The 27,752-nt window shown below is 38.9% G+C and overlaps 1 protein-coding gene across 2 annotated transcripts in view; it reads right to left on the bottom strand.

Annotated features, from left to right (window-relative positions):
- Positions 1-27,752, bottom strand: part of POLR3B (polymerase (RNA) III (DNA directed) polypeptide B) — a 137,749-nt gene that overhangs the window by 60,444 nt on the left and 49,553 nt on the right. For both annotated transcript variants that reach the window (XM_011935532.1, XM_011935541.1), the window contains exons 13-18: positions 15,529-15,690; positions 12,082-12,282; positions 10,073-10,235; positions 8,673-8,826; positions 5,416-5,490; positions 4,769-4,867 (exon numbers count right to left, since the gene is read on the bottom strand). In XM_011935532.1, the coding sequence (XP_011790922.1) occupies positions 4,769-4,867; positions 5,416-5,490; positions 8,673-8,826; positions 10,073-10,235; positions 12,082-12,282; positions 15,529-15,690 (854 nt within the window). The remainder of the gene's footprint in view (positions 1-4,768; positions 4,868-5,415; positions 5,491-8,672; positions 8,827-10,072; positions 10,236-12,081; positions 12,283-15,528; positions 15,691-27,752) is intronic.

Below are 27,752 nucleotides of genomic sequence, written 5' to 3'. Positions count from 1 at the left end.
GGATGGTGTCGATCTCCTGACCTCGTGATCCGCCCGTCTCGGCCTCCCAAAGTGCTGGGATTACAGGCTTGAGCCACCGCGCCCGGCCTGTTTTGCTTTTTTCTTTAAAGAATATCAGCTTATAGCTACAGTGGCCTGTTTTGCTTTTTTCTTTAAAGAATATCAGCTTATAGCTACAGTTTATAGTCTAGAAGAAAACAGATTTTCTTTTAAATATACTGCTTTGTTTAAATATTGGCCAGTTGACATTCTCCATCTAAGTAGAAACTACTTTTTCAGATGTTAAGATTAGATTGAGTTGAAAAATGAAAAGAAACATCTGAAGTTTTTTTCTTTTATGGTGACAACATGCATAAACTCATATAGTATCTAATAATTACTGGACGTCCAAACACTCTAGATTCTGATTTTACAAAAAAGAAAATCATTCTCTTGAAAAGCATCAGTTTAGAAACTGAACAGGAATTGGGAGATTTCTTTTTTTTTTTTTGAGATGAAATTTCGCTCTTGTTGCCCAGGCTGGACTGCAATGGTGCGATCTCGGCTCACTGCAACCTCCGCCTCCCGGGTTCAAGCAATTCTCCCACCTCAGCCTCCCGAGTAGCTGGGATTACAGACATGCACCACCACATCCGGCTAATTTTGTATTTTTAGTAGAGATGGGGTTTCTCCATGTTGGTCAGGCTGGTCTCAAACTCCCAACCTTAGGTGATCCACCTGCCTTGGCCTCCCACAGTGTTGGGATTACAGGCATGAGCCACTGCACTCAGCCAAGATTTCTTATTCACTGTGTATAAAGCACTTATATTTAGTTAGAATGAAAACTAAGTAACCTGTTGTTCATGACAGTAGAACAATTGGAAACTATCTAAATATTCAACAGTAGGAAACTAGTTAATAAACTAAATATGTGTAGGTAGATAATGTAATAACAAACAGCAATTTAAAAAATATATATTTATATGTATACAGTCACACACCACATAACATTTTGGTCTACAACAGACTGCATAAATGATGGTGGTTCCAAAAGATTATAATACTGCATTTTTACTATACCCTTTCTTTGTTTAGATATGTTTTGATACACAAATACTTACCATTGTGTTACAACTGCCTACAATGTTCAGTAGAGTAATATGCTGTACAGGTTTGTAGTCTAGAAGCAACAGGCTTTAGCATATAGTCTATGTGCGTAGTAGGTGATGTGGGTGACAGACACCATCTAGGTTTGTTTAAGTACACTATGATATTCACAAAATGAAATCACCTGACAACAAACTTCTCAGAATGCATCCCCGTCATTAAGTGACATATGACTGTATATACAAATATACATGTATATAAATATATATACTAATATGGAAAATGTCCAGAGTATACTGGTTAAGTTTCAAAATCAAGGCACTGGAAATGTTTTCACTGTTTTATACACACACATTGTGTGGAATCACGTGTGTATGTTTGTACTCAGAAAAAAAAATCTAGAATAACACATAAGAAATTATTAACATTGGTGACTTCTGGAGGGTAGAGTCTGGTGGGATGGGAAAGGAAGGGGATTCATTCTTTGTGCTTCATGCATTTCTACATTTTAAAAAATGTTAAGTATGAATTAAAACAAAAACTTCTAGATTTTTAAAATGAAATTAATTTGATGTATAGAATAGCTTGGTAATTGGGTAATGCTGAGAGTTATATTCATTTACATCAATGAAAAACCAGATGAAAATCCCTGCTTTCATGAAGCTTCTAGTGAGGGGAGATAGACAATACATAGATACATCAGTAAAATACCAATTTTACTCTATGGTAATAGGCACAAGAAGGAAAAAAAAAGTAGTAAAGAGGAGTGGATAGAGATAAGAGTTTCTATTTTCAATAGAGTGGTCAGAAAAGTCTCACGAGAAGGAGACACCTGAGTGAAGACCTGGAGGAGGTGAAGCAGTGAGCCATGCAGGTATGTGAGAGAGTGCTCCAGGCAGAGGAAGCAGCCAGTGCAAAGGTGCTAAGGCAGAGGCATGCCTGGAGTATTCAGAGAAGAGGCCAGTGTGGTTGAAACAGGGAGCGGGAAGAGGTAGAAATGGGAGTGGGCAGATTGTGCAGGAACTGGAAGGCCTCTGTAAGGACTTCTGAGGGAGATGGAAAGCCCCTGAGGGATTTGAAAAGAGAACGGACATGCCCCCTCTGCTCTATTAGGAAAAGACTGTATGGGAACAGGTGTCAAAATAGGAGGCTTTTGCAAAAATCCAGGTAAGAAATGGAAATGGCCTGGACTAGGTGATAGATTGAGGTAGTGAAAAACAGTTCAGATTCCAGATGTATTTGGAAGGCTCACATGATGAGCTAGGGATTGATGCTGATATAGAGAAAAAGGGTCAGGATGGAAATAGAGGGTTTTGTTGGCTTGAGTAATACAAGGATGGAACTGTCATTTATGGGGCTATTATAAAATAGTTCTATTTTATACTCAGGATATGTATCTATATCTATATATTTTTTGAGTCAGGGTCCCACTCTATTGCCCAAGCTGGAATGCAGTGGTGTTCCAAGTATAGCTCACTGAAGCCTCAAAGTGGACTCAAGTGATCCTTCCACCTCAGCCTCCCAAGAGTTGGGATCATAGGTGCACACCACAACACTCAGCTAACTTTTTTTTTATTTTTGGTAGAGATGTGGTCTCACTGTGTTGGCCAGGCTGATCTCCAACTCCTGAGCTCAAGCAATCCTCCTGCCTTAGCCTCCCAAAGTGCTGGGATTATAGGTGTGACCCACCACACCTGGCCCTCAGTCAATTTTGAAATGAGGGGTACAAAATAGTACTTTGAGAGATTCACATCTTTGAGGAAGAAAAATTCTGACTAAAAAGCACTATTTACAAAGTGCAAAAAATATATATATTTGCAATATATATAATGGCAACAGGGTCTTGGTCTGTCACCCAGGCTAGAGTGCAGTGGCATGAACATGGCTCACAGAGCCTCCACCTCCTGGACTCATGAAATCCTCCAGCCTTAGCCCCTTGAGTTACTGGGACTACAGGCCTGCACTACCACATCTGGCTAATTTTTAAGGGTTTTGTAGAGACGGGGTCTTGCCATGTTACCCAGGCTGGTAAATTATAATCTTTTAAAAAGTAATATATTTCATTTGGTAGCAGAAAACAATAAAGTTTTTCTTTTTCCTGTTTTAAGACACAGGTTCTCAGCCAGGCTGGAGTGCAGTGGCATGATCATAGCTCACTGTAACCCATAACTCCTGGGCTCAAGTGATCCTTCCACTCAGCCTCCTGAGTAGCTAGGACTACAGGTGTATGCCACTGCGTCTGGTTAATTTTTTATTTTTATTTTATTTTTTTAGACATAGGGTCTTGCTATGTTGTCCAGGCTGGTCTCAAACTCTTGGCCTTAGGCGATTCTCCTGCCTCAGCCTCCCAAAGCACTGGGATTACAGGAGTGAGCCGCTACACTGGTCAGAAAAGTACTTATTCTTGATTGAAGACATAAATAGTTATCAGGTGGTAGTATTAAACTCTCTAGCAATATATCTGCAAGAATTCCAATTTCAGGTAAATGGCACATCAGTCACATGCATCAGACAGCAGGTTATATAGATGCTCTTTAATGTACTCCAAATGGAACACAAACGCTTCTAAAAATATTGTTCAAGAAGAAATATTGTGAACATACTATCAATTCAAGTGTATACTACACATAAACTTAGAGATAGTTTTTGAACAGACTATGTAGAGAATTCCTGTACTGACAAGAATTCAGATGTCCATGGACAAAATCATCTCAAAAAGAGGTAAGTATATTTTTATACAGCTTAATTCATTAGTTCAATTTTGGCAGTAATCAAGTATTAAAATCAGAGAAGCAACTCCTTTTAAAAAATATACATTAAGGCTGGGCATGGTGGCTCACGCTTGTAATCCCAACTACTCAGGACACTGAAGTGGGAGGATCGCTTGAGATCAGGAGTTTTAAGCTTCACTGAGCGATGTTGTGCCACTGTACTCCTTCTGGGTGACAGAGCAAGACCCTGTCTCAAAAAACAAAACAAAACAAAACAAAACAAAAAAACCAACCATATATATATGTGTGTGTGTATATATATATTTATCTATCTATGTATATGGATATATCTATGTATGTATGCGTGTGTGTGTGTGTGTGTGTATAAACTGTCACACCAATAGGAAGGATAATGAAATATAAAGACGACTTGTTAGCTGCTTTGTAATACTCTTTACTGGGATAAATGATGGGTTATACTTTGCTATAAAATTGTATATTTCTATGTGGTACACACAGAAATATACAATATACATATATACCATGAAATACTATGCAGCCATAAAAAGGAACGAGATCATGTCCTTTGCAGTTACGTGGATGAAGCTGGAAGCCATCCTCAGCAAACTAACACAGGAACAGAAAACCAAACACCGCATGTTCTCACTCATAGGTGGAAGCCGAACAACGAGAACACAGGGACACACGGAGGTGAACAACACACAGCAGGGGGCCTGTTAGGGGCCTGGGGGAGGGAGAGCATCAAGATAAATAGCTAATGCATGCTGGGCTTAAAACCTAGGGGATAGGTTGATAGCAAACCACCACGGCCCACATTTACCTACATAACAAACCTACATGTTAAAAAAAAAAAAAAAGAAAATTGTGTATTTCTAACAGTTCCTGTCAAAAGAAGTTAGTTTCTATAGTCAGAACAGGTTTTAATTACAGTCGCTATGGATTCTACTTACTTATTAATTGTGTGTTCGTACAGTGCAATGTTACAATCATTTTCTTCATTCACATCTAAATATTCAACCAGACTCTCATGTAAGAAATCTTCAAAATTCCTGGGAAAATATTGGTGAAAGAGACATCATTAAAAAGCATTTTTCTGCAGTATTTTATATAACAACAGGAGATACTGGCTTTCATTTAGGCCCCAAGCACCTTTCTCTCCCAGAGGATATCATTACATTCATTGAGATACCTGAAACATGTTATTCTTAGCTCACACAGTAACCACAAATTGCTGAAATAAAAACAGCAAAGTGTCTGTCTGTAACTCTTGTCAACCTAGTCCCCACTTCTTAAAAAAAAATTCTGACCTTAGAAACCTCATGATGAGACCCACAGTGTCTACAATGACACATGATGTAAGTCCTTTTCTTACCAGAAACACTTGTGTACTAACTGACTTCAAGACTATGTAAGCCTCATGATCTAAATTGATGAATATTTTACAATGTCCAAGCAAGTTCACATGGAGCAAAATAGGTTTTTAACAGGCTGGTAATTTGATGGAAAGAAATTAAAACACTAAAATGAAAATACACTTTTCTTAAATCATGTATGTGGGTATTAAGGAGATTGGTAAGTTTTACTTTTGGCTACTTACCTGTACCCTTGGGCCAGCTCTTCCATATGTTTATTTGTGACTGCTGGCTTCTGTTTCTTGACAATTATGTAGGGTCTAGAACGGAAACAGCAAAACCAAATTAATAGTAGTTCCAGGGGAAAATTACACAGGCAAGTTAAGTTTACCAAAGTGAGATGAAGGAAGATATAAATACGAGCAAACCTATTCCTGGATTGCTGAGTACACCAGGTATTTTTTGTACGCAAGAGCATGGTGTAGGGGCCTATGTTCTCTCTCACATATACACACATATATACCCAAGCCCATGTGCACATGTGAGTATGTGTACACATATTCATGCACACACACAGTGCTTCCTGCAAGTATCTTAGGAAACATTTGGTTTTGAACGAAAAGGCAACACAAAAATGATACTCAAAGTCTGAAAAGGAAACAAAACCTTTAATGTCATATTTTTAAAAACGGTGTAATTTATCAATCTAAAAACATCCCCTGATTTCACATTGGAAATATTTTGCATACTACTCACGGAGTTAACAGTCAAAGAAGCACTGTCACCTAGGGTAATAAGTGGCATTGCATTATGAGGTTCTGATGAATATCCAGATGATTAGAGTAGTTTGATTTAGTCTAAACATCACTGAGCTAGGTTAGCAAGATACTTAAAGCTACAAGTGACCAAAGAGAGTGGCTGAAAGTTGGCAGAGAATAAAGCTTTCTTACTTTGTGGTTTTCAGCAACGTAATGGGTGGAAGGTGGAGAAGGCATTCTGGCAGATTAACCTGTAACTGTCAGTGGGGACTTGCCTCGGAGGGCTTTGCCACCATGAGGAAACCCCGACACAAAGGATGGCATGTGGCACTGAAACGTCAAGGGCTGTTGCTATTTGGATAAGCAGCTCTTACAGAGAGGAGCAAGTAACCACCAGACACTTGTACGCTCTACCCTAAGGTCCAAATAACTATTTGAGGACTAATGAGCACTTTTAAACAGTTAAGAACAGGAGCTGCACAATTACAAAAGCGGAACACAAGTTGTTGAAAAATGAACTGGGTGAGCTTTTCATGGAAATCCACAGTACCTCAAAATTCTGGCTCCTTCTTGGTAGGGAAGCAGAGCCCACTAATGCCTCATTTGAGTGCTGCAGTGGATTCAGGTTAAGCCTCAGATGAGACGACAGAAACCAGCGGAGGAGAGGGAGGGGATCACATTTAGCTGCCTCAGTTATCCTTACGTTAACTCAACACATTCTACTATTTTTTCCTGCTAGATCTGTCATGCCATTATAAAGTTGCTTCTATAAAAGAGTTTTCTTTTCGAGTATGTATGTTGGACGTAATGAAATCCTAAAAAAGAGTAACCTAGAAATTGTCACTGTTATTCCTGCTCTTAACTGGACTATGCTATTAATAGTTATAAATAAGCACCTAATGTGTGCCTGGCACTCTACAGAGCACTTACCACACCTTATATCAACTACTTCTCAAGACAATCTTAGGCAGGCATTATTGTTTCCATTTTATAGCCAGTGAAACCAAGGCTGAGAGACCGAAGTAGTACACTCAGAGTCACACAACTCAGTAAGTGGGAAGTTAGGATTCAAACACAGGTATATCATCAGCTAACCATTCTTTGGTTGCAAAGAAGAGAAACCGATTCTGGCTAATTTAAGCAAAAATGAAGTTTTTGGAGGCATTAAGAATTTACTGGTGCTGGGTGCGATGGATCACACCTATAATCCCAGCACTTTGGGAAGCTGACGTTGGTGGATCACTTGAGGCCAGGAGTTCGAGACCAGCCTGGACAACACAGTGAAACCCCATCTCTACTAATAACACAAAAAATTAGCCAGAGGTGGTGGTGTGTGCCTGTAATCCCAGCTACTCAGGGGGGCAGGGGTGGGAGGGGAGCTGAGGCATAAGAATTGCTTGAACCTGGGAGGCGGAGGTTGCAGTGAGACAATATTGTACCACTGCACTCCAGCCTGGGTGACAAACTGAGACTCTGTCTCAAAAAATAAAAATAAAAAAGAGTTAATGGAAGGATAAGAATCAACGAAAAAACTGAAATGCTCAGCCTCAGAAAGAAAAGGAACTAGAGCAATTCCAAGGATCCAGAAAATGAGGTGTAACCGGCAATCTCTTGCATGCAGCACTGGGAGAATGAATCAGGTCCAACCACTTCCCTCCCTTGATTTATTTTACCTGGGATTCAAATTCTCTGATGAGGGTGTATGACTGGCCTCATTTGGGTCATATGCCCAACCCCTGGCTGAAGAGAAGAGGGCACTGGACTGACCATCCCAAGAAGCCTGCCAATGGGGAGGGGCAGTCCTCAAAGGAAAATGAGGTAGTATCATATGAAGGAGGAATGGATGCTGGACAGTCACTCTCCCAGCTCTGACAGACTTCCAGCTACTGCTAGCTCACTGCCTCGTGCTTCAACTCTACCCGAGGTATACACAGAATAACTACGGTAGAAAACTACGGTAGAAAAGGCTTGTGAAACAAAGCAATGTCCTCAGCTGATGTCTCTGCATATCCCCTCAAACCAGACACTATGTCACATTCATCTTTGTACCTCCAGCTCCTAGATAGTACCTGTGTATAATAGGCCCTTAATAAATACTTACTGAATGAATAAAAGGAATCTACTTTTCTATTGGATCTAGTGTTATTTTATTTCTTCATGTCTCCATGTTTTCATTCTTGCCTTGTTTCAGCCTTTCTCCTCCCCACCTACCTCCAAGTTAACACAATCCTACTCATCCTTTAAAGCTCAGTTTGTAGCAACAGACTATAGTGGGCAAAATCATGCATCAAACGAATCCTAAGGACTTTCAAATAAAAAACAGACTCCACCACTCTTTAGTTTTCAATAAGTTACTCAGCCTCACTGAACCTCAGTTTCCTCATTTGTTAAACGACAAGAATAATCCAACCTCATAGGGCTGAATGGAGTTAAAGCCTTACACATGTAGTGCCTCCATTAAAATGACAAATAGTGGCTAGCATTAACTACTAGCACAGATGATTGTTATTAGTCATTTTTTCTGCCTTTCCTGGCAGACTGAGCTCTCTGAGGGCAGACTCTGTCTCCCATATTAATTTGCATCCTCAGTACCTAATATGCATATTCATAAAGTGTTTGCTCATGGAATTAAATTTATCTTCACAATGAAAGAGGTTAAAACAGTTTCATAAATAAAAACCAGTCTATTTCTTTCAAGAATAAATATAAAGAGATTCTTAAAAACTCTTTTTAGTAACATATACCTGCATAGCCTTCCTCCATCAGAAGAAATATAGACACATCGATCTGTAAGATTTGTTGAGATGGAAACAAATTCATTGATATATCCTGCTCTTCTCATGAGTCGAAATGTATTCACCAGCTTTTTGTGGTCGCGAATGACACCCAAGATGTTACCTAGGCAAAAAGAAAGAATAGGTAAGACAGAAATAAAAAATAAACCCAACCTGATTTAATAAATCCAACCAATAGAAATAGTAAGCAGCACTAAGCAGTTATTTGAAAATACTGTTATTAACACCTGCAGCCAGTCCACAAGGTTGCAGGGAAGCAACAAAGGAAGAATGGTTAAGGGCCAGTCCTTCCAGATGCTGGCTGAGGAATACTGGAAAAGTCAGCTTCATTTTCCTCATCTTTCAGCACAGTGCTGGGGCATGAACTTGGGTCCAAACCACTTGGGTTTGAACACTGGCTCCATCACTTCCACAGGGTGATAGTAAAGATTAAACAAGCTGATCATTTAAAGTACTGAGAATTCTGCTTAGCACCTACTAACTGCTACTATTAAACTGTTTCTTGTTGTAATCATCATCGGGGAAATCATCATTCGGGGAAAACGAACTTTGCTTCCCAAGGTTAGCGGGAGGATTCAAAGAGGCACTGGGTAAAGTGCGGAGTAAAAGCTCACTCAATGTTAGCCTCTGGGATACAATGAATGAGGTAGTCAGTTAACAGCCCTGCTGAGGCTCTGACCCCTTCCACACCAGCCCATATAAAAAAGAGTTAATGCCTCCTAGAATGAGCAGAAGGGGGAGAGGAAGAGAGGACAGACAAGTGATAAGGGATAAGCTCATGGAGCATACTAGTGAGAGGACAGGCACACACAGCAATAAATCAAAAGCAGAAAGGAAGAGAGCACACTTCCTGCTGAGTCTCTGGAAGACTTTGAAGGAGGTAGGAAGAGGTATATGAAAGAAGTAAGTGGAGTGTGAGCCAGAGGAGAGGGATCCTCTTACCACAGGCTGCTGACATACTGATTATCAGATGGCTAGACAAAGTCAATTCATTATAAGAGCTGATCTGATAATTTTTGCAGAATGACTCCAATATTTAACTTGTACTTAAAGATACCATGTTGAACCTTATTCCACTATGGATATGTCAGCAACTGCAAAAGGGCAGAGAGCAGCCACTTTCTGCAATGTTACCCTTTAGCTCTGATGGCTATATCCTCTCAGAACCTTGGATAACCCAGCCAACAAAGTAACTATTTCTGTTATCACTGTATTTTCTACCTTTAAGTGAAGGTCAACCTGGGCCCAGAATTAAAGTCTATCTGTGCTTTAAATACCAGGATAATAACGGATTCCCTCCCCCTCTTCACAGACTGTCTAGGGCCAAGATGTCTCCATAATATACCCACCATTAAGAAAGACAAGAAACACATTTGGGTAAGAGAGCTCTTCCCCACATAATAAATTCACATCTTCTACTCCCAAGTTACTGGCTAATTTAACAATGGGTCCATCTTCCATATCAGTTGTGATGTGTGTCATAAGGGCCAAGTTTTTAACCAAACCACATGCCTAAAAAACAAAAGACAGTCATTTCTAAGAATGAACATTAGTAATACAAAGTACAGTTTGCATCTGAAAATAGCTCACTACTTTGCTGGTGGCAGTGCAAAGCAGTACAACTTTGTAGGGGATAGTGTGGTGATTCACACAAATGCCTTTAAAATATATATATATCCCTTAACCCAGAGGAATTTATCTTCATAACAAGCAAGGATATAAAATAGATTTAGCTACAGAAATGCTCAGCACGGTACTATTTGTAATTGTAAATGTTGACAGCATCCTAAATGCCCAACAAAATTGACTACATTAACAATTACTCCCAGACAACGGAACATTACTGTCATTATGATGACACTGTATAAAATAAGTAAAGGAAAACATTAATAAATGCAGCTACATAAAAATATAAAATTTCTGGCCTGAAATGAGAGACTGTATAAAATAACTGGCCAGTACCCTTAAGTTTCTTGGTCATTAAAGGTAAATAAAGACCGAAAAATTCTTTCAGATTAAAAGAGACAAGGAGATATGACAACTAAAAATAATGTGTGATTCTGGAACAGAAAAAAGACAACAGTGGGACAACTGGCAAAATGTGAATAAGATCCATAGATTATAGTATTGTTCAATGTCATGAGGTTGATAACAGCGCTATGGTTACATAAGATGTTCACAGTTGGGAATCTAGACGAAAGAGTGTGGAAAATCTTTGTACCAGTTTCATCACTTTTTTGTACATCTAAAACTACTTCAAAATGAAAAGAAAATAAATATTTTTAAACACCTATGCAACCCAGTACAGTTCTAAAACAACAATACCAACAAGGACAGAATATAGTAAATAGAAAAAAAATACTTAAGACAGGTGACTTGTAAGATTGTATCTTCAAGTCTTAAAACCATCTGCTGCAGTAACGTACAAAATAGCTACTTTTTTTTTTTTTTTTTAAGTTAGCTGAAGCAATCTCTGGGAAATGAAATGTTTCAAAGTTGTATGTTATACAAAATTTGATAAACTGGATAATTTTAGTGTCAATTTCCATATGGTTTAAGATAAATTAGATAAATGGTTTCTAAAAATCGCAGCTCTATACAGACTCCTATTTTCATCTTTTCCAAATAATGATAAATTCCTACACTTTGGAACCTACATCTTTTACTTGTCATAATTATTAATTCAGCATATATTCATGGGGCCTCTACTCTAACTAAGGCTCTATGTTAGGAGCTTGAGATACAATGGTGAACCTTCCTTCCTCCAGAATTTTACAATTTAGAAGGAATAGAATCAAGTGAAACTCACAATGTTAACACAAGGGAGAAAGGACCCTGACACAGGGAGTAGTGGGTGCTACAGAAGTAAAACAATGTAAACTCCCTGGCTTGGTGTTTAGGCAATTGCTTGTGTTTCCAATATAAGTGAGTTAGAATCCGTATTAGGTCATGGACTGTATACTCCTAATTGGCTGTGACTGAGCCTAACTAAGGTCAATAAGGAGCTGCTCAAAAAGAGCCCCTCATGAGCATGAGAGGGGATAGGTCTTTCAATCTGCCTTCAATCTTATCCCCTCTGTGCATGGTTTGATTTTGGGATAAACTAACATAAGCAAGAGAAACATGGACTGTATTACTTTTAGCTAACACACAGAATCAAATGCTTCTGCAGGTCCTAGTTCTGGAATCATACGAATGTAGTCTCCCAAGCATGTCAATACTTCTTTGCCAGATAAATGACGGACAAAAGAAAGGATATGGCCTGGAGATGGGAACAGAAGCAGAACCCCCACCCCACCCCATGCACAGACATAGGTATCGCCTCTGACACAGCATCAAGACTCCTCAGATTCCTTACCTCTCCTTCAGGAGTGTCCGAAGGACAAAGCATTCCCCACTGAGATGGCTGGAGGGAACGAGGACCACTCACTTTTCTTGTTTTTTCAAACTGGGAAGAGATTCTTGTCATCATGCCCAGTGCGGATATATATGACAAGCGAGACAGCACTTGGGTTACACCCTGGCGGTCCATTTTAAATCTCTTTAGAGACCAATTTCCCTGTAGGGAGATGAAAGACGTAAGAGTATTCCTAACCCAATCCTATGTTGTCTGATACCGTGCAGTCACTCCAAGAAGTTCATGACAAGATCTTCATGCTTACGAAATTAGAACCATGACACATATTCAGAAATCAAAGTGTCACAATTAAAATGAAAATTTAGTCAAGTCACTTGCTGGAGTTTTCTAGGAAGATAATGAACATTACTGTATCTAGCAACCATCTCAGAATTGTTCGATGCATAAACTTACCACACCAGAGCCACCACCTTCTCAGGAACTAATTCTATAATGAAGAGCCAGTTCAACCACAGATTTCCATGGGAAGTCATAAGCTAACTGGTAAAACACCAGCAATTTCTATACACATTTAAGGGAAAACTAGTTTGAAGCTCAAAGAGATCATTTCATGTTGGAATGTGCTATTTGGATATTTTCCAAAGTTAGTCTTAAGAAAAGGAAAATGCAGCAACAGAAAAATAACTCAGGTATAATTTACTTAGGATAATGAACAAACTGAAGGCTTCTTAGTTAAGTTTTAAGGAATCTAAAAATAGTATATATATTCATATTAAGAAACATATATTCTCTGTGGCCACTGTGTCATTATTAAAATAGATTCATATCAACTAAATCTTGAACATTAAATTTACTTTATCTTCTTATGCATTAAACATGTTGTATTATTTTGTAGTTGTATTAATTGTATACATTAAAAATATTCTCAAGAATAATTTAAAGATTAAGATTAGAAATTTTTGAAATTTAAATTCATGGTAACATGAATCAACAGTAGAAAACAGTATTCATCCAAAAAGCAAAGCAGGCCGGGCATGGTGGCTCACACCCATAATTCCAGCAGTTTGGGAGGCCGAGGTGGGTGGATCACTTGAGGTCAGGAGTTTGAGACCAGCCTGCCAACATGGCAAAACCTCATCTCTTCTAAGAATACAAAAACTAGCTGGGTGTGGTGGTGCACATCTGTATTTCCAGCTACTTGGGAGGCTGAGGTGGGAGGATCACTTGAGCACAAAAGGCAGGGGCTGCAGGGAGCTGAGATCACACCACTGTACTCCAGCCTGAGAGTAAGACGCTGTCTCAAAAAAAAAAAAAAAAAAAAGCAAAGCAGACAATAAGATGTGAACAAAATTGTTGACTCAAGTTCTCTAATTCTAAAGAGAAAAACTGCACCTGCCGTGGTTCTTCATTCTTCCTCAGAGGACCCAATAAAAGCTAGGAATGTTCTCTTCAGAAAAATGCACATAGAAACAAGAATAAAAATTTTACATTCATTTTTGGACTCTTGTGGATCCCAGGTTAAAAACTCTTGTAGCAGAAAAACTGCTAGGGTTTCAGGAAAAGATAAGGCGTTTGCATTAAAATGTGTAACTTGGCCGGGCGCGGTGGCTCAAGCCTGTAATCCCAGCAGGCGGATCACGAGGTCAGGAGATCGAGACCATCCTCGCTAACACGGTGGAACCCCGTCTCTACTAAAAAATACAAAAAAACTAGCCGGGCGAGGTGGCGGGCGCCTGTAGTCCCAGCTACTCGGGAGGCTGAGGCAGGAGAATGGCGTGAACCCGGGAGGCGGAGCTTGCAGTGAGCTGAGATCCGGCCGCTGCACTCCAGCCTGGTCGACAGACCAAGACTCCATCTCAAAAAAAAAATAAAAAATAAAATAAAAATAAAATAAAATAAAATGTGTAACTTTGGGGGAGCTCCCTCACAAAGTAGAGTTTGCTCACTACTATAGTGAAGATCGATCACTTTGGAACCTTGAGTTTCTGAAACGTGGGAAAGAGCTAAACTCTAAGAAACCCTATTAAAAGGCAAAGAAACAGAGCAACTATATATATCCCACAAATTAACCTCTCATATTATCACTTATTTCATTAACTCCTTTTATCCTTGGAGGCAGAATAAATCTAGTAAACTGACTTATGCCCACAGAGTAAGAGTAAATAAGGTAAATAAGTATTCAGCACACAGCTAAAATAAGGCAGCAGCTGTTGGCAAGTAGCAAGTAGATGGGAGTGAAGCCAAGATGTTCAGCAAGAGAATTTGTTCTTGTATTCTGTAGGAGTATTACAAAAGGGAGAGACAAGAAACAGACAAGAGGGCTAAAAATGCTCCTTTGAGAAAAATGTATTTGGTAAAAGCATTCTGCTAATAGCAACACTAAGAATTGTAAAGGTTGATCTTTTTCTGTTGTCTAGAGTGGGGCACACCTGTAACTAGGCCTGCTACTGATTTTTGTAATAAGCAGTTCTGTCAGGGAGGTAAAGCAGTTTCCTCTAGGGGTAAAAGAAGTACTCAAAATAGCTCTTTTGACCTGAAAATCATGGGCGAGGAAGCAAGGAAAAGTAATTCTAACAGAAGTGTGTTCAAGCAGTCTTTGGAGGATTCTCTTCAAATACTCAGGCATCGACCTCAGACAAGTTTGGGCCACTAGAGTTTATGTGCCTAAATAGGAACAAAGGCCTGGTTCACCTCAAATTTCGATGTAGCCGTCACTGTATGGGCCACTCACATAGACCCACTATAAAGTTCTAAAGTCAAGTATTGAAGCAAATCTGCACTCTTTCATCATTAAGGGAATCAACATGGTAGATTATACTATGCTTTGTTGGGGCAAAATCTCATCTATAAAACCAATTTTATGTCTGGCATGCAAAACATGAACCAGACTTCATCAGATAGACCTATAGTTGTTACGCTTTAAGAAAGGAAGCAAAAACCCATCTGATAACCTTTTCTGAATAGCCCGAGACCCTGACTACACAGCTGCTACCGAGAACTGAATTCATCCATCACAGAATTCATTGCTTATGTGAGGAACAGCTGACAGGTCTTCAAAGAATATAAACCTCCTGTGAAATGAAACATTTTGTATTATTTTGGACAAAAGGTTGATAATTAATAAACCTGCCTGAAATGTGTCAATTTTACTACAGAAGAAAATGGGGGAAAGTATTCTTTAAAAGAATGGTTATTAACAGTTAAATGGAGATTTTTCCTCTGTGTAAGAGTATCTATTTTCTTACTGCCTCATATAACAGGAACTATAATTTGGCAGGAAAGTTATAGTAATAAACACTTCAGACTTCCTTTCAAAGTAGAAATTTGTGCTTTGTAAACATTCCTTTCTATATTTCACCTGGATTCTCAAAGTGCTTTAAGTTTTTCTTCTACCAAATAGATTTACAACTAAATTACAAGACCCTAAAAGAGTGACTGAAGACTTACGGTAGAAATAGCATTCACCATGCCGTTGGTGATCTGGTCTTGGCGCATGTGTTTGACAACATCAAACTGGGCTGCTCTTTGCTTAGGAATCACCTGGTCGGCAATCTTTTTCATTTCAGAATTAAATTTTTTGAACAAGTCTTCAAAAAGAAGAGATAAAAGCTAAAAAAAAAAAAAAAAGGTATATGGTGATTTTTCAAAAAGCACTGCTAGATTATTTTAATAAACTTTAGGTCTTAAGATTTTTAAAAAATAAGATGGAGGAACTGCTTAAAACAGAAAAAAAATTGGTATTTTCAAATTCAGTTTGACAGATATGTACATAATTTTCTATGTGCTTAACACTGTGCTAGGTATTTAAATGAGAGCAAAGATGATGACATACTCACTGCATTCAAAGACATTTCCTTTAGACCAGTCACTTCTAGACTTTCAGATTTCATTGACCAATGACCTAATTTTTAATTTTACAGATAAAGTTATGCATTAAAACCAAAAAGGATGTGGAGGGAGAAGAATTACTATTAAAAACTCTGAAGATGCCCAAGATGTTTCCTGTATCATTGGTAAAGGTGTAAATTGGTACAATCACTTACGAAACAGTTTGCCATTATCTACCCATCCCTATGCCCAACAGTTCTTCTCCTAGGTATACCTGCTATAGAAGTAGTTCTCAAACTTTAGCATGTACAGTAATCACTCTGAGGGATTGTTAAAACACAAATTGCAGCTGGGTACGGTGGCTCACGCCTGTAATCCCATCACTTTGGGAGGCTGAAGTGAGTTGATCACGAGGTCAGGAGTTCAAGACCAGCCTGGCCAAGATGGTGAAACCCTGTCTCTACTAAAAATACAAAAATTAGCCAGGCGTGGTGGTGGGCGCCTATAATCCCAGCTATTTGGGAAGCTGAGGCAGAGAACTGCTTGAACCCAGGAGGCAGAGGTTGCAGTGAGCCAAGATTGCGCCACTGCACTCCAACCTGGGTAAGAGAGTGAGACTCCGTCTAAAAAAAAAAAAAAAAAGGCTGGGCACAGTGGCTCACGCCTGTAATCCCAGCACTTTGGGAGGCTGAGGCGGGCGGATCACGAGGTCAGGAGATCGAGACCATGGTGAAACCCCATCTCTACTAAAAATACAAAAAAATTAGCCAGGTGTGGTGGCGGGCGCCTGTAGTCCCAGCTACTCAGGAAGCTGAGGCAGGAGAATGGCGTGAACCCGGGAGGCAGAGGTTGCAGTGAGCTGAGATCGCGCCAGTGCACTCCAGCCTGGGCGACAGAGCGAGACTCCACCTCAAAAACAAACAAACAAACAAACAAAAAAACCACACATGCATACAAATTGCAGGCCCTACCCTTACAGTTTCCAGCTCAGTAGGTCTAAGGTAGTGCCCACGAATATGAATGTCTAAGCAGCTCCCCGGAGATGCCAGTGCTGCTGGCAGGAGGAGGGCACTCAAGATACTTAAACTAGCTATTTGTAGCAGCTAAAATCTGGAAACCATACAGATAATATGTAGACAAACTGTGGTATACTCATATAATGAAACACTATAAAACAATGAAAATGAACAAAAAATCACTAACCACAATCATGACTGAATATTAAAAACAAATACTCAGCAAAAGAAACCAGACATAAAACAATATACATATGGCACGATTCCATTTATATAAGGTTCAAAACCCAGCACAACTACATTATATTGTTTAGGAAGGTATAATTAGGTGGTTACACTTTAAAGAAAAGTTAGGATGCAAATAGTGTAATAGAAGGAATCAGCTAAAATTTTAAGGACTTCTTAAAGGCCAAATGTGGACTGCCACACAAGTTCAGAGTTCTTCTGAAGCCCAGGCACAAGAAGTGTTCACACCCACTCACGAGTTCCTTTCTGTGAAGTGCTCATGAAAGGCTGCAGTGAGGCAGAAGACCTGAGAAAGACCCCTTTGTTGGAACACAGGCAATAAAACCCTACCTACCTACTTCCCTGGGCTTTCTTGCATAGGAAGCAACACCTAAGTTCCTGGGAAGAGGGCAGGACACCCTCCTGCCTAGCAAAAATCACCTCCTGTCAGAGAGGGATAGAAGCAAAAGCTATCTGTCCCTAATCACCCCTGCTCTCCCAACAAGCTCTGCACCTACAGTAACTAGCAACAACAGTCTCCCCCGGAAGAGGTCCAGTAAACCCTCTGATTTCAGGAGAAGGTGCAATGCCAGAGGGAAGAGAAGGGAGAAGCATCTTTCCCTAGGGGAGGAGCAGGAAACCTGGTTGGGCAAAGATCCTGCACTGATGCACAGCAGGGGCCAGATACTGCAGGGAAGGGGAAGGAAACTGAAAGCTTTCCTTTAGAAAATGGGGGAAAAAGAAAAGATTGCCCATTCTCATCACTCCTGTTCAACATTGTATTGGAGGTGCCATTCGGTTCCACAGGACAAAATAAAGAAATAAAAGATATAAATATTGGAAAAGAAGCAATAAAACTGTCTTTACTTGCAGATAATATGTTCATCCACACAGAAAATCCAAAAGAATCTAAGAAAAAGCCTTAATAGAAATAGTAGATGTGTTTAGCAAGTTTGCAAGATACAAGGCCAATAAACACAAAGCAACTAAAAATTACTGAAAGAAATTAAAGAAAACTTCAATAGGTGAGATGATATGTTTGGAAAGCTAAATATTATTTAGATATCAGTTCTCCCCAAACTGACCTACAAATTCAAATGCAATCTCAATGAAAAAGCTTGCAGGCTTTTATTTATTTATTTGTGAAAATGGAGAAGCTAATTCTAAAACTTAAGTAAAAATGTTAAAATTCCTAAGTTTATAATAATACTCAGAAAAAAAAAAAACCCTTCACTATTCACTTCTGGAGGAAATTAGAGAACTAAATCATTATTCTGCAAACAGGCTTAAAAAAATGTAGCAAGCATTTACCCCGCCTTTCCCACATAAATTATGTTTCAGGGTAACGAAAGGGATGACAATGAAAGTACTCCTTATTAAAAAATTCCAGCTAATAAATGGACCAGGATGAAAATGTTAGAATATCATTATTTTGCATGCCCTGATGAGATAATGAATAAAGGAAATGATCATCATCAGATGCTAAATAAAACTACCAGGAGAAAAGTTGATGGGGAGCTTAATGGATGAATCAGGGACCCAAACACCTAAACCCAATGATCAATTTCAATGGCACAAAAAGTGGATAAAATAGGCATACAGGATAGGATATACCCCCACCACCCATGAAGTGTTCTAGTCCCAAACCAAACCAAACCAAAACCGGAATACCATTTATCCTCTAGATTTAACTCCTGGTTTATAAGAAATTTAGGAGGGAGAGGAATATATATATATGTTAAAAGACATCATGAGGGCTGGGCACAGTGGCTCACGCCTGTAATCCCAGCACTTTGGGAGGCCAAGGCGGGCGGATCATGAGGTCAGGAGTTTGAGACCAGCCTCACCAACATGGTGAAACCCCATCTCTACTAAAGATACAAAAATTAGCCGGGTGTGGTGGCGGGTGCCTATAATCCCAGTTACTCAGGAGGCCGAGGTAGAAGAATTACTTGAACCTGGGAGGCGGAGGTTGCAATGAGCCGAGATTGTACCACTGCACTCCAGCCTGGGCAACAGAGTAAGACTCCATCTCAAAAAAAAAAAAAAAAGAAAGAAAGAAAACACCATAAAGATACATGATAGTTATTTTTAGGTGCCGACTTGACTGGGTTAAGGAATGCCCACAAGGTTGGTAAAGCGTTATTTCTGGGTGTGTCTCTGGGGGTGTTTCTGGAAGAGATTGACATTTCAATCAGTGGGCTGAGTAAGGAAGATCTGCCCTCAACCAATGTGAGTGGGCATCATCCAAACTTTTGAGGACACAGAACAAAAAATCAGAAGAAAGGCAAATTTACTATCTCTTCTGGAGCTGAGACACCCATCTTCTCCTGGCCTTGGACATCAGAACTCTAGGTTCTCAGTCGTTCAGCCTCAGTCTGAGAGTAAACACCATCACTTCCCTGGTTCTCAGGCCCTTGGACTTTGACTAAACTATACCACTAGCTTCTCCGCTTCTCCAGATTGCAGACAGCACATTGTGGGACTCTCTGTCTCCATAATCACAAGTGCCAATTCCCATAATAAATTCTTTCCTATCTTATCTATCCATCTATCTAAAAAATTTTAACGTGTGAAAACGTATGAAAAATTTTAAGGTGTGAAAAATTTTAGTCATGTCTTTTAGAGACATATTTTTAAGTATTTACAGAATGTTATTTGACAGCTGAGATAATGAAATGATTTGATGGCTACAATTTGTTTAAACAACACAATTTGGGGAATAAGGGGAGGGGAAAGAGTTGAGAAGGGTACAGATGCAACAAGATTGCCTTCCACTGATAACAGTTGAAGGTCTGTAATGGATATATGGGAGTTAATTTTACTATTCTATTTTTGTGTATTTTGCAAAGTGTTATTAATATTTTTATTTAAAATGTTAACCAAAAACCCTTAAAAAACTTAGAAATAAATCTGAAAGAGGTGCAAGACCTTCATGAACAAAATTACAACTCTTTATTGAAAAACACCAAAGAAAACCAAAATAATGAAAGGAAAATATTCATGGATAAAAAGTCTACATATTTTAAGATTATGAATCTTTTCCAAATTGATCTATAGTTCCAATGCAACACCAATTAGAATCCCTAGAAGATTTATTTTGATGAAAATTGACAAAATAACTCTAAAATTTATATGGAAAAGCTAAGACCCTGAAATAGCCAAGACACTCCTAAAAAACGTAAAGGTACATACATAGACAACCTGACCAATGGATAGACCAAAGAGTCCAGAAAAGATCTGCACATATAATAAAACTTGTTATATGATAGAGATGCATTTTGGATCAGTGAGGAAATGAAAGACTATACAATAAATGGAGCTGGGACAACCAGTTATCCATTTGGAAAACAAATGAAATTGGATTCCTTACCTCATTACAGATGAACAAAAGAACAAATACTAAACACACAAGTTTAAAAAATAAAGAGCACTGTATTAGTCTGTTCTTGCCTTGCTATAAAGAAACAACTGAGACTGTGTACTTTATAAAGAAAAGAGGTTTAACTGATTCATGGTTCAGCAGGCTGTATAGGAAGCATGATGCTGGCCATCTGCTCAGTTTCTGGGGAGGCCTCAGGAAACTTACATTTATGGCAGAAGGCAAAGGGGAAGCAAGCATGTCTTATACGGTCAGAGCAGGAAGAAGAGGGAAAAGGGGTTGATGCTACACATTTTTAAGCAACCAGATCTCATGAGAATTCTATCAAGAGAATGGCACTAGAAGGATGGTGCTAAACCATTAAAAACCACCCCCATGATCCAATCACCTCCCACCAGGCCCTACCTAAAGCATCGGGGATTACATGTCAACATGAGATTTGGGTGGGGACACAGATTCAAACCATATCAAGCACTATTAAAAGGAAGATAAGTTGACAAATGACTGCAACTAAAAGCACAAATTAGTAGCACTTTAAAATACTATAAAGTTGGCTGGGTGCTGTGGCTCATGCCTGTAATCCTAGCACTTTGGGAGGCTGAGACAGGTGGATCACTTGAGGTCAAGAGTTCGAGACCAGCCTGGCCAACATGGCAAAACCCCATCTCTACTAAAAATACAAAAATTAGCTGGGTGTGGTGGTGCACGCCTGTAATCCCAGCTACCTGGGAGGCTGAGGCAGGAGGATTGCCCGAACCCAGGAGGTGGAGGTTGCAGTAAGCAGAGATCACGCCACTGCATTCCAGCCTGGGTAACAGAGCCAGACTCTGTCTCCAAAAAGAAAAAAAAAGAAGCATGTATATATATATAAAGTTATTTAAAAAAGAATGTAGACTGGAAGAGGATATCTGTAACACATATAACAAAAAATTAGGATGCAAAATACACAAAAATCTCCTTGAAATCAATATCAAAAATGGGAACAACCCAAAAGACATTTCAAAGAAAACAGGAATAATCAATAAGTACACGAAAAGGGGCTCAGCCTCATTAGTAATGTGGAAAATTCAAATTAAGACTACAAGGAGAAGCCACTTTGCACCTATTAGACAAAAACTTAAAAGTTTTTGATACTAAGTCATGGGATGGAGATCATCAGAAATTCATATACAATGTAATGTAGAAATACTTGGGAAACTAGTTTGACATTCTCCAGTTCAGGTAAAAACTTAACTTGACTCTGACTCCATGACTAGGTAATCCTCCTTAGAGAAACTCTTGCATATGGAAACCAGGAGATATAAATAAGAACACCAGTGAGTGCTCCTGTGTTTTTTTTTTTTTTTTTTTTTTTTTTTTTAAATGTCAAATGGGGAGAAACAATACCAAGTCCTTGATCAGTAGAATGAATAAAGTGGTATTCATCATACTGTATCACATCTTGACACAATGGAAAACAGAAATGAAAATGAACTACAGTGACACGCAACAATATAGATACATCTTAATGTTGAAAGAAGAAAAAAATTGCAGAGAAATTATATGGTAGGGATCTATTTCTATAAAGCTCAAAAGTAAGCAAAGCTTATACTGTAATAAATAATTTTAAAGCTTTATAATTAAAAATGTAAATAATATAATAAATCAAGAAATAAAAAATGCAAAAGTTCAGGACAGTAGGGGAAAGTGAAGAACGGAGTAGGGGTACATATGTAAATGAAATGGTATTGGTAATAGTCTAGTTGTTAAGTGGTGGCCTTGAGGGTGTTCATTTTATTTGTACCCTTCATAACATATAATTGTAACATTTTCATTTTTATGTTAAAAATTACCTACAAATGCTATTAAACCACAGTGATATTTTAAAACAGTAAGATTATGGAAGCCAAATCAATGGGATGGAACAGTGACTCATGAAAACAGACTAGGTGGCTCTGTTTCCCGAATTGGTAGAGTAGGTCCTATCAGATGGATTCATCTGCAGATAATAATTATAAATTCTGGACAAAACATTTAAAAACTTTTTGAAGGCACTAGGGAGTGTCGAAAAGCAGGACACTGAGAGTGAGTGGCACTGAGTACATGTTTCATTTTTAAGGCTTTTCACCTAAGGGTAGGCCACGTTAATAAAAAGAGTCCAAGCCACATTGGGAAGCTGAAACTCAGAGAAAGACCAGCAGTCTTACTGCACTGGAGAAACAGAAGAAAAAGATCTGAACTACTGGATTTGAGTAGCTGGAAGGTGAAGGGGAATTCCATAAAGGAGAGAACGCAAGGAAGAAAACTCCAAATTATATATATAAAGTTTGCCCAAATCTCTGGCTGATCCCTGAACTAAACATTGAGCGGTGTGGCCCATGCCCACCCCTCCCCTGTGCCCCACTGCCCCACATCTGGGTGGGGACTATTTGACCAACAGAATAAACATAAGTGATGTTGTGACTTTCAGTCTAGGTCATTAAGGTCACACGGTTTCTTATCTACGGGAAACACTTACTCTTAGATTCCTGAGCCACCGAATGTGACAACTCTGGAAAGACCTGAGTCTAGCTTTCCAGCCCTTCCCACCATCCTATAGCAGAACACCAACCAACCAACCTTCATCAATGTGACAACTCTAGAAAGGCCTGCACCTAGCTTTCCAGCCCTTCCCACCATTCTCTAGCAGAACACCAACCAACCAACCTCCATCAACACCATGTGAAACAGAAGAATCAAATAGCCAAGTCCCGCCTGAGTTCTTGACCCACAAAACTGTGAGGTATGTATAATAAAATGGTTGCTTTAAGCCACTGTTTTTAGATAGCATGTAACAGAGTAACATAACCAGAATGCCAGTTATATCAAGTTCATAAAAAATAAAAAAGCAAAACTAAATAGCTGGCTCACTACAAATAAAAAACAGGCAGACTTCTTCAATAATATAACAGATATTATGAATACTAAATACCCCTATAAAATTAATTCGATTAGTTTTTTCCCTTTGTACACATCTTTTTTCTTTGCAGTGGAAGAAAAAAGCCCAATATATTTGTGATCTAAGTTAAATAACAAAACATTAAAGTAACATGGGGGGCATATTTATACTAATTAATTTCTTAAAGAATTCTGAGGTTCAGTGAAATATGTTTAAGCAAGATTTTCCAAATTCCATACTGACTATATTCCTGCATGTTTCTGATAGGTAGTTTTTTGACTCAGAATGAAGAAGGTATTCAAAGCAAATGAATCTTCTCCTCTAGCTAGTGCCAAAGAAGGAATTTCCTAAGTGGAATTGGATTTCATGCTTTTCCTTCTTTAAAGTTAAGACATGTCCTTCCACTTTTCTACTAAGACCAACTTTTCAGATAGAAAAGACTGGATCTTGAATTTGAATTTACTATGTCAGAAGTGTTCTAAAGAGAAAACTTCCTCCTCTGAGAGCTTAATCCTTTCTTACAGTGAGATCCAGCAGTTTCACTCTTGGAAAGAAAGAATATGGGAATGGAAGCAGGTGCAGAGGGGTGAGAGGGGATGAAGAAGCCCATTCCAGCAACTTCCTGTGGAAACTGGCAAAAGGAACTTGAATAAGCATCCTGAACAGAATCGAATGCCCTTAACCTAAACAACAAAAGCTCAGCTCTATTTTAATTAGTCCCTTACACTTAGACACTTTTGTCTCAAATTATGACAAAGTTTTTTTGGATCCCAGCTGAATTTATTGTAGCCCCTTGATTCAAACACAACGAAACGTTCTGGTACTAAACAAGTAAAAAGTAAGAGCACAGTCAACAGAAATACTGCCTCATTATTAAATTTCCCCACTCCTAAAATTTCTGTTTAAAAGAAAAAATGCTGTCCAAGTTCACAGATCAGTGAGAAACCACAAGGCCATCCACACAATAAACCACATTATTTGGGTCAAAAGTAAAATGACTAAAAGGGAAGGAATGCTGGTGATAATATTCAATACCTTGCTAGTATAAGGCCTTTCAGCCTGTTTAAGACAGGAGCAGTAAAGAGCAAATCATATTTCAGCGAAAAATGCTGACAGCTCATCAATTGATTTTCAATGAAAATGCTTAAAAAATTAATAAAGAAGTTAAGCTGCTGAAATACAGTTTCACCAATTAGCTTAATGTCACAGAATTCTAATTAGGCGTCTTGAGATTGCTATTTAGTGTTTAAGCCTTCAGAGTGCCAAATTCTCCTTTTCACACAAACTGGTTGCAAAATTAAAGACATTAGGCAGCCTTAATTACATTATCAGAACAGCTGGGATTAGGCAATCTCTGAAGTCAAGACGGCATTCTTTTGTCATAGGGTGGAAATCCCTGGCTTTCCAGGGTGCCGGATTTTGGTGCCATTCCATATCTCACCCATACAAAGCAAGCTGCATTAGAAACAAAAAATTTGCAGACAAAGAATAGAGTAATGCTCAGCAAATAATGAACACATTACCGAAAAAGAAAAGGTAGGTGAAAGATTAAGCCTGAAATCGGTAGGTTTTGCTAACACCTCTACTGGCGGCTGGCCTGCCAACCCTCTTGTGGCAGCAAGACTGAGGGAAAGCTCTGTGAACCTGCTTGGCCAGTGGAGACAACTCTGTTATCTAAAGCTGAAGCACATTTATGCTCCCTCATCCCATGGGGTGTGAAATTAGCAGCTATTGTTTTTACACATTTTTGCCAACACAATGTCTTTTGTGTCTTTACATTGTTTATAAAGCTATGTTTTCTTGCACATGGGAACCCTCTTTTTAATTCTAATTTTTTAAGCAACAGGATCAGCTCTCCTTTCCCCCCTTGTTATTCCATTCCTTATTCCTCTAAACAATCAACTTTTTTTAATGGACTCATTTAACACCATGATTTTTCCCAAGTAAAAAATAGTAAAAATGGGATTGATGGTGAGGATACCCATAATTCCTTGCACAGTGGTCAATCTGAAGGTGGCCAAAAACCTAACTGCTAAGTAGTGGCCATTAACAGAGCTTCCTCAGTAGTCCAGATACTAATTTTTTTTTTCCAAAACCTAAAATTACTATAATTTCAGAATTCTAGTTTTTAAATTTTAGTTGTGGTACTATCTGCTGTGACCATCCCAGCCCCACTATCTCTCATCTGGAAAACTGCTAGTTTCTAGCCGGTCCACTCTTGGCCTGTTCATCTCCACATCAGATCTTTCTAAACTAAAAATCAGATCATGTCACTTCCCTGACTAAAACCCTTCAATAGTCTTCTGCTGCATGTAGAATTAAATCCAAGTCTCTTTTCATGACACACAGGGCCCCAGATAATCCGGCCTCCACATGGGTCTCCAGTGTCATTTCTTACCATACTGACACCTCACTCACTCCAGTCCCACTGACCCTCTATCAGTTCCTCCAGTCCCTAACCTCATTCCTGCCTTAGGAGATGTGAATTTGGTTGTGTCTCTTGCTGGAATGCAGTTTGCAAGGCTGCATGAGAGCAACTTCTCCTTATTCCACATATGTGGAAATAACAAGATGAACATAAATGGTTCCTGTCCTCAATCAGCTTACAACCTAAAAGGGGGAAGAAGCATGGAAGTAAAGAATTACACGTTAATTTAGCATGCAAATAAACACTTGAATAAATTGCTACTGGCCTAAGGAAGACAGAGCAACTAACTGCACCTAAGAGGTTACAGTTACAGTTTCAGAGAGGGCTCAAATGATGAATAAGGAGGAGCTCCTCTTTAGAGAGAGGGTGAAAGGGATATGAGGGAGGGGCAGCTTCGGTAAAAGGCATAACTCAAAGGAATGGAGTGATAGAAGAGCATTATGGTATGTTTGAGAAGATGTAAGTGGCTCACTTTGGCATGAGATGAGGCTGGAAAGGCACAGAGGGGCACGATCATCGAGGATCCTGCAGGCTCTGTGAAAGTATCTAAACATCCTTCTACAGAGGAGACTGTGCTTATGAATTCCACGGAGGAGTTTCAGGGGAAGGGGAAGGAGGCAGAGAACCCCTCTGTCCCACCTCAACCAGAAAGGTTCAACTTTTATCTGTTTTAATATTGGGATTCCAACTAAGAGTTCATGCTTGAAAAACTTTGAAACCTACATCTGAAGCTCAGGTCTGCTGCAGATGCTCCTGGGAAAAGGACCTGTGCTTCACCTAATCACACAGAGAATGCTCAGGAATGTGTTGGGATTGCTTGGTACCAAGTGAATAGGCAGGCACATGGCCAGAGCCTCCAGATAGACAGATGGGAGGGGCAGCCAAGAACAAGAGAAGGCACATGGAGGATTCAAATGTATTGATGTTGTATTCATTCTTAAATTGAATGGGAATATATAAGTATTTACTTTATCAGACTTAAGGCACACATTATATATAGTGGTGTGTACACAATTTTTCATAACTAAAAAGCACATACACAAGCAGGTATATGTCAATTTCTGTAGCAACAGACGCACTTAACTGATTAAATTCCCCCTTAAGTCAAAGGGCTTGGCAGTAATGGTCAAATAACATTCTCAGACATTACTGATTTGAAAATCTGTTTCAAACTAATGAGAGCAAACTGTTCCTTTATATAATTTCTTCTGAACTTGCAAAACCTGACTCCAAACTTGCCCATGACAAAGGTCCCCAAGGAAGCCCCACTAAGCATAAATTCACACAGAGGCCTGAATAGTTTTCAGGGCAAGAGTTTCCAATGGTTTAACTTTAAAATGCCAGTTAATAAAGATATTTGTATATGCATAGAGTGTCTCTGGAAGGATAGAGGAGAGTATAGGAAAAGTGACTTTCTGGAAAGGAGAACTGGGGAATTCAGTCAGATGGAAAGGAGGGTCAGAGGTGGGTCACTTTTCACTGCAAACCTTTTTGTTTAAAATTCTTTTTGCTATGCTATTTTTAAAAAAATGTTTGCTAAGAATGACTTCTGCTATTTTACTGTTTATTATTTTTACTGACAACATTATTTTTTAAAAATCGTAACACTTTTTTTAAAAAATTAAAGATATTTGTTTAAATTGGTAAAATAAATGAATAACCATCAGAATAACAGAAGAAGTGTCTTGGGCTCTGCAAAACCTCATTCTAGGCTGCGTGGTATCATTCACAGATATATATCTCCTGGGAAAATTCCAGGGGACTCAGGAAGTAGTACCTCTAATTAAGAGCATGTCAGTGCTGTATACAACCATATCCCTAAGTTACCATATCTTTAGTTATTATGGAAACTTGGCATCCTCTTCTTATCAACCA

This window comes from Colobus angolensis, unplaced genomic scaffold, assembly GCF_000951035.1.
Source record: "Colobus angolensis palliatus isolate OR3802 unplaced genomic scaffold, Cang.pa_1.0 Scaffold10, whole genome shotgun sequence".
Classification (NCBI taxonomy): domain Eukaryota; kingdom Metazoa; phylum Chordata; class Mammalia; order Primates; family Cercopithecidae; genus Colobus; species Colobus angolensis.
Note: the sequence above shows the minus strand (reverse complement) of the source record. Positions and strands in the feature narration are given on the sequence as shown.